This window comes from Suricata suricatta, chromosome 12, assembly GCF_006229205.1.
Source record: "Suricata suricatta isolate VVHF042 chromosome 12, meerkat_22Aug2017_6uvM2_HiC, whole genome shotgun sequence".
Taxonomy (NCBI): domain Eukaryota; kingdom Metazoa; phylum Chordata; class Mammalia; order Carnivora; family Herpestidae; genus Suricata; species Suricata suricatta.
In genome coordinates, this window is record NC_043711.1 from 707,625 (window position 1) to 717,622 (window position 9,998).

General features: G+C 61.0%; 1 protein-coding gene across 2 annotated transcripts in view; it reads left to right on the plus strand.

Moving 5' to 3' along the window:
• The first annotated feature begins 6 nt into the window (after nucleotides 1-6).
• PWWP3A (PWWP domain containing 3A, DNA repair factor) overlaps nucleotides 7-9,998 on the plus strand; it is a 15,463-nt gene continuing 5,471 nt past the window's right edge. Inside the window, exons 1-9 of one of the 2 annotated variants that reach the window (XM_029917448.1) lie at nucleotides 7-131; nucleotides 855-979; nucleotides 1,578-1,663; nucleotides 2,763-2,833; nucleotides 4,279-5,106; nucleotides 6,125-6,226; nucleotides 7,918-7,988; nucleotides 8,922-8,998; nucleotides 9,576-9,636. In XM_029917448.1, the coding sequence (XP_029773308.1) occupies nucleotides 923-979; nucleotides 1,578-1,663; nucleotides 2,763-2,833; nucleotides 4,279-5,106; nucleotides 6,125-6,226; nucleotides 7,918-7,988; nucleotides 8,922-8,998; nucleotides 9,576-9,636 (1,353 nt within the window). In that variant the 5' untranslated portion in view covers nucleotides 7-131; nucleotides 855-922. Of the gene's footprint in view, nucleotides 132-854; nucleotides 980-1,577; nucleotides 1,664-2,762; nucleotides 2,834-4,278; nucleotides 5,107-6,124; nucleotides 6,227-7,917; nucleotides 7,989-8,921; nucleotides 8,999-9,575; nucleotides 9,637-9,998 lie in introns of those variants that run through there. The other variant, XM_029917449.1, reaches the window with a different exon arrangement.

Sequence of the window (9,998 nt, forward strand, 5' to 3'; positions counted from 1 at the left end):
GGCGGTGAGCGCGGGCGCGGGCGGCGGCTGGGGAGGCTCGGGTGCCGACGCCGTTGGGCCGCCGCGGCCTCCTCTTCCTCCGCTTAGTGCTCGGCGCTCAGGGACGCCGCGCTGGGGAGGCCGGCCGCCCGGTGAGCCCTGTGGCCCGCGGTCGGCTGGCGGGGACTGGGGGGAGGGCCGAACCCTGAAAGGAGGCCCCTCCGGGGCTTTGAGCGGGCCCCCGCCGCGTTCGCCCCCTCCTCCGTTCACCGCGGCCCCGCATCGGCTGCGTGTGTCCCTCGTCCCTTCCCGGAACCCAGTCTGCAGCCGCCCTCACCCGCCGCCTGCGCCCCTCTGTGCGCGAGGGAGGCCCCTCTGCTCTGCATCCGCGGCCAGGCCCGTGTGTCCCCTGCGGTGACGAGCGGCCCGCAGCTGTCCCCGTCCTTCCAGGGCCAGTGCGGGCGAAGAAGGAGCGGTCGTTTCCTCCCGTTTTAGTTTTTTGCAACTGGGGGCAACTGTTTACTCCCCGAACGGGGGAGGGTCGAAAGCTTTGTTCCAGGCGCGCTCCTGCGGAGCGGGGGGAGGCAGGCCTTCAGCGCCCGGCGGAGTCGCTCCGGAGCCTCTTAGACACGAGCCGCAGACCCCGGGGGTGGGGGGCGGCGGCGGCGGCTGCGTTTTATTTCTTAAGAGAAACGCAGGCGCCTCCCTAGGTACCCAGGCCAGTCATTTCTTCTCCACGATGAGCATCTCCGCGCAGGATCCCAGAACGGCCCCCCAGTCCCTCGAGGAGCAGCCCCAGCAACCCTTGCCCTTGAGTCTGTTGCTAGCGCGGCAGGCGGCCGCGTCCACGAACCACTGTGCAAATTTTGTTGCAGGGGCACGTCGCGTCAGACCTTCGAGTACTTTGTGCCAAATCATTACCCCTGCCCCATGAGTCCAAGTCATGACGGACGCCAAGTATGTCCTCTGCAGATGGAAAAAGCGATTATGGCCTGCAAAGGTGACAGCCGTTGTGCCGTAATTTCAGGAATTAGAAATGACTTTTAAGTGACAAGTAAAATCTTTATCAGGAGGCAGCTAGGAGTTCCTTCGGTGAAATAATTGAGCCCAAGCAGTTGGTGCTCGGATCTCTTGGCACGGATCCTCCTTCCCCGGTTAATGGGGTTCTGGTCTGGTACTTTCAAGGTTACACTTCCAGAAGTGTCTTTTTTTCCTACACTTAAGAAAATTAACAGACTTCGCTTTAAAAAGGCATTTAAAATGGCAGTATGAAATTCCAGGAAATATCTGGAACGGGGCCCTGTGATAGTAAATAATGGGAGTGCCCCTGGGAGGCTTTCTAGCAGCGTGATAGGGAGAGGGCTGAGGCTGGGGCAGCCGTCCTGCTGCCTGCCTGGCACTGCCCCTGCCCTCGAGGGCCTTGGTCTCCCCACCTGCAAAAGGGCGGGTTCCGCAGGGGGTTGCTGAGGTCCTGGGGTTGTATGGTTTAAGAGTTAAGGGCTCCTGCCGCCCAGTGCTGCTTTGTGTCAGCTGTTTTTGTGTCTTAGTAACAAGGGTTTTTTGTTTTTGTTTTTTGCTTTGTTTTTTTTTAAATATAGGTTTTGGCCAGAACGGAGATGTCAACAAAAAATAAGAGAAAAAAGGAATTTTTTCTAAGTGTTCAAATACTCTCCCTAGATGAAAAGTTAAGTGTTGTGGGCTTTATTTTTTTATTTTATTTTTTTTTCTGAATGGGATTTCTTATACTGTAACCCGCCCCCCCCAAAAAAAGTGAAAAACTCTTAAGCGTTTACTAAGTCTTTAGTTATCGTGACTGACTTGCGCTGCAGTACTCGTAAGAGGCAGACGCTGGTTTCGGTGTGGCCGCGTGGAGATGGAAGATGATACGAAGCACTCAGTGCGGGAGACAGCGGCGCAGGACCAGCAGGACCAGCACGCGACCGCGCGGGGCGGCTCCTGCGGGGGCCACGCGGGTGTCTCCTTCCCACAGACTCGCGTGTCTTTTTCTCAGAAACCGTGTGCAGGCCCGCCAGTTTTGAGGCGTGCCCTGTTTCAGCCTGTCCGTCTAAAGAGAAGCTATTATTTAGCATTCAGACGGCAAATACGTGGCTACGTGGCAGCGTCCTTCTCTTCGTTCTCTAGCGACGGAGGAACAAAATATTGCCCAGAATGATTACAATGCCCGAGTCACGCAGGATCGTGGCACTGCTGTGTCGAACGGAAAAATTCCCAATTCAAAGAGACTAAAACCTCGTCCTCTGGTTCCAGCTCCCCCAGGTCCCCTTCCCTCTTCAGAGCTGCCTCCTAAGCTTGCTTAGTCCCCAGCTCACGCTTCCCCTGCGGCTGGGAAAGTAATTGAATAAATTGAATACTCGAGTTTAAAAGGAAAGCGCATCTTTTTAAACTAAAACACACCTGCTGGGCTGTAAACAGCTTTTAGTGACATTATCTTCTACTCTGAAAGTCTAACAAAGGAGTTATTTGTGTAGTTTAAAGTTGGATTTGCCTCCTACAAGTCACAATTTGAGTTCATTTTTACTCTTAAATCCAGCCGACCTTTTCTGTCTTAAAAGGGAAAAAAGGCGGAAAGAGCACGTTCACCAGCGTGCTTACTGCCTCTAACCTCAGGCACACGAATTCCTAGTTGGCCAAGACTTTTGGTTTAAGTGGAAGGTTGAGCAGGAAGAAAGTGAATTTAATTCTTTTGTCTTCTAAAGAAAAACACGGTTGAAACCGTCTGTGGTCTTGGCTGGTAGCGGCTAATGGCGTTTCTGTCCCCGCAGAATTGAGGTGAGGAGCACGGAGGCGGAGACCCTGCGGACGGCTCACATCGAGCGGATCGCTTCGGCGTTGGGTAAGAGCGCGGCTAAGTAACAAAGGGTCAGTGTGGGAGGGTGGAAAGACCCCTCTTTCCAGGGAGCGCTGAGCTGCAGGAGGGGAAGCAAACAGATCTACTTCCTTAAACCCTTACAGAGCCGGCCCCGGAACCGACCCCGGCGCGGCCGGCTGCGAGCCTTGGGATCTGCCGGTCACACCCGTGGCCTCCAGTGCATATAAGAATAAGACTCGGGGCGCGTTTGCCTCCATGAGGAGAGGGGGGAAGACGCGTGCTTTCTCCTCCCCCTGCCCCCACCCCATAGTAAGATTGCAGAAATGGCCTTGGCGTTGCTCTCTTCTCTACCTGGGGCTTGAGAGCAGTGGGTTGCGTATTTAGATCCTGTAGCCGGGCTCCCAGAAGAGAGGACTGTGTGACCAGCTCCCTTTGGACACCCCTCGTGTGCCAGTGCCCTCCTGAGTGGGGGCGAGGCCGGTCGGAGGTGGGAGGCCGCCACCCCCCCTTCGCCTGTCCTAGGTGGGGGCGCCCGAGCCGGCGCTGGGCCCATTGCCCGCCTCCCTGGCAGCATCTCGGCAGGCGGAGCAGAGGGGTCTCCTCGCCTGCGAGCGGGGCCGCGCACCCCTGCACCAGGAGCTGTTTGTCTTGTGAAAAGACCGGGAGTCCTTCCAGGGGTGTTTACGAAATAGGGTCCGCTTTTCTGTGTCTTTTGTCCCACGCGGCAGCCCCCGGCATATCTTAGGCAGGCGGGCCGTCGCCTGTCAGACGCTCCTGGTCACTTGTTCAGATCGTGTCGGGGGCCGGCTATCTGTAGGAGCTTTTAACACGAACCGGGGAGAACACGGTGGTGGTAGGCGCGGTGCCCGCTGAGTTGTGGTATCGCAGCCGTCGTCTTGTTCAGATCAGTAGTCCCGGCCTGTGTGTCGGAATGAAGAAACAGAACCACTGCCTCTGGGAGGCCAGGCTGAAATCTCCAGGCTCCTGATGCTCTTTTCTGGCTTCGAAGCGCCCATGCAAAGGACAGAAAACTTAGCAGCCCACAGTGGGTCCCTTTCACGGGCTGTCCCTCACTGCCACCACCCCCCAAGGACACAGTGCCGGCCGAGTTCTTTATGGAGTTGGCAAGGCTTTTTCTTGACCCTGATGGAGTTTGCAGTCGTGAGGCTGAGCCGATCTGGGGAAGCGGGAAGCGCCTGAGCATGGTTTGCTGGGTCTGCCGGCTCTATTGTTGGGGAGCCTGCAGGGATTTATCTTTGTAACCCAGGCAGGTTAGGGTCAGCCGGTTTGTTTGTGGAAAAGCAGAGCCCCCCGCGGCCCTGAACAATAGATGTTGTTTTGTGGCCTGGGCCCCCTTCGGGGAAGACCTCCCTTCAGGTGTGACAGCCACCACGGACCTTGTGCGGGGCTTGCGTGGCCGTGGCCGTGCTCGGTGGTCACCAGGCTTTGTCTGCTTCTCGTCCTTGCAGCCGCCCAGCACGAGGGTCCCGCCGAAGCCCTGGAGGAGCTGACCTACAGACGCTCCCTTCGAGTGGCCCTGGACGCGCTGGGCGGGGGCGCTGCTCCGCCTCCGGAAGGCCCTTCGGGGGGAGAAGGACCTGCTCCGCGCGCACGAGAGAGGCCCCCGGGACTGGCTTCCTTGCTCTGTGACGCCGGCTCTTCTTGCCTCCGGGAGGCTGTGCCGGGCAGATCTGGACCCGAGAGGAGGGAGCGTGTCCACCCAAGGCTGTCAGGTTCCCCCACTTGTGAAGAGGACTCCAGGTGCAAAGCGGACCACAAGAAGTTGCTTGGGAAAAGCGGAAGCCCACGAGCCTGGGCTGCCCCGCCAGCTGGAGGTGGTTCTCGGGGCAGCAGTGGGTCCAGAATGTGCTGTGCAAGCCGGACGACCCCCAGTAAGCCGGGGAGGGGCTCAGCCCGGGAGCCCAGCATGGGTCGGAGCGCGCCTTCGCTCTCGGAGGGAGACGACGAGAAAAGCAGCCCGGGCAGCCCCGGCTCACCCCCCCGAGTGAAGGAGGAGGGGCCGTGGGCCGGAGGACGAGCCCCTAGTTTGCGTGTGCGCAGCCCCGCCGTGCCCCCAGCCTGCCCAGACGCCCACGGCCGCCCTGCCAAGCGGCTGTGCACCGATGCTGACCAGAGGCCACCCACGACGCAGCTGGAGCCGGGGGAAGCGGTGTCCTCCAGGCAGGGGCCCAGGAAATGCATGACCCTGCGCAGCGCTGCCAGACTGCGCCCGCCTGCCCCCCAGGCACCCACAGAGGACACGGAAGATCTTCGAGTCCTGGCGGAGGAAGCCCAAGGTCTGTGGCCGGGAATAGCCTCGCGCCGGCGGAGGGCGGGTCGGGGTCCCCCGGGGTCCCCCGAGGCCCGAGTGGGGCCGGCTCCCGGTGCAGCTCACCAGAGCCTCGGGAGAGTCAATCAAAATAGGTGCAGGGCAGGATTTCTCAGCTCCTTTCTGGCAGTCCCTCCGCCGGCTCGCAGTTAGCCCAGCTCTTCCCGTGTTCTCGCGTCTTCAGTTTTGTTCTGAGCCGGAGAAGGTTCGGGGTGCTGGAGGAAGGCTGCGCTGCACCCCAGGCCCCGCGACCTGACGGTCGATCCTGCGAAACTAGCACACTGCCGCTGACCGGCCGGGAGCCTCGGAAGTGATCCGCTCCCCCGGCAGGCTCCCGACCTCTGTTTCCCCTACATTTATTTATCTTAGAGAGAGAGCAGGGAAGGGGCGGAAAGAGGGAGACGCAAAATCCCAAGCAGGGTCTGTACTGTCAGCACAGAGCCCAGCGTGGGGCCAAAACCCACGAACCGTGAGATCATGACCTGAGCCGAGGTTGGACGCTGGACCGACTGGCCGCCCAGGCGCCCCTGGGCTCCCCTGGGCTCCCGGCGTGCTGAGAATTCCCAGGAAGGCCCTGTGTGTCTGCAGTCACGCACTGCGGCTCCTTCTGTCTTTATGTTGCGGGGTCCCGGTGTCCGGGATGCGGATCGAGAAGCAGCCGCCTCTCCATGGTCTGGCACCTTGGGACCCTCGACCCCGCGTCCTCTCCGCCCGGTCGGTCGTTCCCCTTGCCCGAGCCCAGAGCGCCGCTTTGTGTGCCGGCCTTTCACGGAGACGGGAGAGCCCTCCCCCTCCCTCGCCCTCTGCCTCCTGCTTGTTTTTCTTTTAAATGTACGTTAGTCAAAGTGAACCCTGTTTGGCAGTGTGAACGTGTGTGACACGGGATCTTAGATCTTTGCATTTGTGGTCACGGATCAGGACATGTTTTTCTTGGGACGAGTCCCTGGGATGGGAATGATGAGAGTCTGCTCTGGCGTTGTTGGCAGACCGTCGCTCTCCCGGGGCGTCCGCGGGGTCCGAGCCCGAGCCTCCCGTGCTGGAGGAGGACGACGACGACGAGGAGCCCCCCCGAATCCTGCTGTACCACGGTAAGGCCGGGGGCGCGCTCTGCCTTGGGGACAAGCACGCAAAGGGGAGAGGGACTCCTGGGAGGAGGCAGGCCGGCCCTCGCCGCCAGCTCGCTGCTCCCTTTATGTGTCGTCCCGTCCCCTCCGTGGGAAGGAAGGACAGCCGAGTGGAGAGACGGGTCCGTCGCCACCGTTCGGGGGTGGCCCAGCGCCGCCTCGGGACCGCTGGGGCTGGCGTTTGCACGTGTGTCCAGAGAGGCGGGGGCCTCCCCGAGGTGCGGAGCCCCAGCCCCCACCACGTGTCATGGGCACCAGCAAACCGTGTGCAGGGGTGCCCGGGGCCTCTGTGGAAGGTTCAGAGACGCCGACCCAGGATCCTGAACCGACAACCAGCAGCAGACCAGTGTGGTTCCTGGAATGAATCATTTAGACGGATTTCGTGCCCAGGCTTGCCCCTGAGCTGTCCGTTTTAATGTAGTTGGTATTTTTTAGCCCTTTTGTCCTGAAAAAACTAATGGATTCACAGATGTCTCAGAATTGGTACCTGGAAGGGGGGGGGGGGGCTTGTCCTTTAAGGTCCCCCACCCCCGCACCCCAAGAGGCCGCCGTGCACGATGCGCTCTTGTGACGCGGCTGTTTCCCACCCGACGGCACATGCTGCCCGGGGGCCGTGCGGTTTCCTTTTATCACTTGGCAACTGGACGAGTGTGCATTTCCACACTGACTTCCCGTGACTCCTCCGGCGACGGTGTGTTACTGACCCTCCCCCACCGTCAGTTATCTCCTGTGGGGAGCGTTCCCGGGAGGTGACTGCGGGCTGGGCTCCGGGGAGCAGGGCACAGCCCACTGGGCCGAGTAGGGACACTGTGTCTTCTTCCTCAGGGCACCTTCCTCTCAGCCGCTGGGGGAGGCGGGGCTGCAGCCCGAGAGACGGCGGTTTGTTCTCGGCCTTGTGTTGTGCTTCCGTCTGACGTGGTCTGGTCCCGGTCCCCCGGCGGCCTGGCCCGTGTCTGGGTGTTTCCTGGGACCTGTCTGTGCCCTCTGGGGCCCTGACGACTCTTTCAGACTGAGTGCTTCTCTCCAGATGGCTGCCGGCCGTCTGCCCATCTGTGGGCCTGGCGCCCCGGTCACTGAGGCGGCTCCGCGGGGAAGAACAGCCTTGTGTCTGCGGGGGTCGGTTCCCTGATCGCTTAGCGTCCGGTCGTGTATCCGCTCTGCAGTTTGGCCGCTGGGGGTTGGAAATCTTGACAAATTTTGTTCGTGAATACGGAGTTACCAAATGATGATTTTGGTAACTTATTTATTTTTTTTTCAATTTTTATTTTTTTGCCTTTTAAGAGCCCCGTTTTTCAGACTGATGAGCTTCCTAGGAATTGGGTTCTCGTGTTGGGGTTTCTATGCTATACTTTTTACAAAATGTTCCAGTTTGGAAGAATTTGAGACTTACAGAGAAGTGGTAAACGCGGGAAAGGCTCCCTGCATACCAGGGTCTCCCCTGTCACCACCTGCGTGACCAGGGCACGTTGTCCCGTGAAGAAACCAGCTCTCAGGCTCGGGGCAGGCGCGCGGCCGGCGCTGCTGTGAAAAGCCCTTCGAACCGCCGGGCCTCTGGCCGGAGCGCGTGCAGTTGTTTTCTCGAAAGCCGTTGAGTTTGGCGCATCATTGGGAACTGACTCAGTGTTCTTTTTGTCTTTGTTTCTTCTTGATTCTAGAACCACGTTCGTTCGAAGTCGGCATGCTGGTCTGGCTGAAACACCAGAAGTACCCCTTCTGGCCGGCAGTGGTGAGCAGGGGCCGCCCCGAGGCGCCACAGCACCCACCCCCGCCCCCGCCCGCCCACCGGGCTTGCCCTCTGGACCTCGGCAGATACGCCTCCTGGGAGAAACCGATGGCTTCTAATTACGAGCAGGGTTTCTGGAGACGTCTGCCCCAGCCAGAGGAGTTTGAGCATCTGGGTGCAGTTGAGCGTGAGGGTCCTGGGTCCAATCTCTGCCAGGCAGGCTTGCGAAAACCTGCCGGAAAGGACGGGTGCCATTTGCTCATTTCTGATGTGCACTTGAGACCCTCCCTCCGGAGCGTCGAGATGCTTGAGGTTGTGTCGGGCCCAGGCGCGGCGAGCTCCGGGCTTCCCGTGTGCGCTGTCAGCGTACTTTCTGGGTGGAGGCAACATCCTGGCTCTTCGTCCTTCCATCCTGTATCCTCCTGTGTGCCCCTGTGGTGTAGACAGGACTCTGTGATGCTAGTTGTCAGAGGCCGTGACATGTAATAAGGTGTTTACGGGAGTCCGGAGACACTCCCGGCGCGGTGGGCGTGGCCCCCTGGGATGGGGCCGCCGCAGCGGCAGGCGCGGTTCACATGTGGGTGGAACCGCGTGGCCCGAGCACATGCGCAGGTGGCGCCAGGGGTGGGGGGGGCTGGTCGAAATCAAGCCCCCGGCTCCCATGTCCTCAGCTGGTCCCCAGTCCCTTCGCTCAAGTTTCTCATCCTGAAGATGAGGGTGAGCTTGCCCTGCGGGGCCGGGGGAGGGTCACGTGTCCCACACCAGGTGGTTGGTGGTGGCAGGCTTCGCTCTCGGTCTCACGAGAGAGAAGAACGCAAAGCCCGCGTGGTCCCGCCCCGCCGCGAGCACTGGACCTTGGACCGCGTCAGGAGGCTGTTTCAGACCTGCGGCCTCTCCTGGGTGCTTGATGCTTTATTTTCTCGACTTTGCCAACAGGTCAAGAGCATCCGGCGAAGAGACAAGAAGGCCAGCGTGCTCTTCATCGAGGGGCACATGGACCCCAAAGGGAGAGGGTAACCCAGCTGTCCGCTCCCTGCAGATGCTTCCCGGGTGAAGGCCTGCCGGCTCGGGGGCGCCGGCTGGGGAGGGCCCTGCGGTCCAGCTCCCGGAGGAAGAGTCCAGACAGAGGCTGTTTGGAGGGGCTGTCAGGCAGTCCAGGTGGCCAGGTTCTGTCTGCCGGCTTGGAAACGGGGCCCAGACACCCCTTGAGTCCCGCCCGTCCCCCAGACTGGACTGTGGTCTGGTCGCCGCAGGTGCTGTGAGCCAAGGACCTGCCTCCCTGGGTTTCACCATTTGCTCGGTTGTCTGGTCAGCCTCTATGGGTCCTCAGTCCCCAGATGAAAACGCACATGAACGTCCCCTTCTGCTCAAAGGACACTTTGGAAACACATCTTGGAGGCGAACGTGTAGAGCTGGCCTCTGGTTTCCACTCCCCACGGGCAGCCTCGGCCGCGTCCCCTAGGGGTCCCTTCGGGGCCTGCTGGTCCCCCGCGGGGGTGCCTGCGGCCCCGCCTGCTCTCAGCAGAGGAGAGGGAGGCGTTTCCTCCCGCCGGGTGGTGACGGCGCGCTGACCCTGCCGTCTCCTTCCAGCATCACCGTGTCTCTCCGGAGGCTGAAGCACTTCGACTGCAAAGAGAAGCAGGCGCTTCTGGTAGGTGGACCGTGGGCGCTTCTGCGAGCGGCTCCCTCGGCAGCGGGTCGCCGTGGCCCCCGCAGGAATCTGGTCCGTGGGGCCGCGCCTGGCGGGGACCACAGCCCCCCGGGAGGCTGCCGGCCGCCCCTCATCGCACAGGCGAGGCTGTGGCACAGAGGACGGCCCGCCCGGGTGCGAGGCCGCAGTGACTCTCCGGTGGCCGCCCCCCGCCCCCCAATGTGGCCGTCACCTCAGTTGTTCACTGAGCCCGCGAGCCGAGTGTCCACTGAACCACGTGCTCTTCTTGACTGTTGAGACGCCAGCTTGCAAAACACGAAGGCGGCCGAACCATTCTGTCCCAGGGAGCGCGCTCCTGGGCC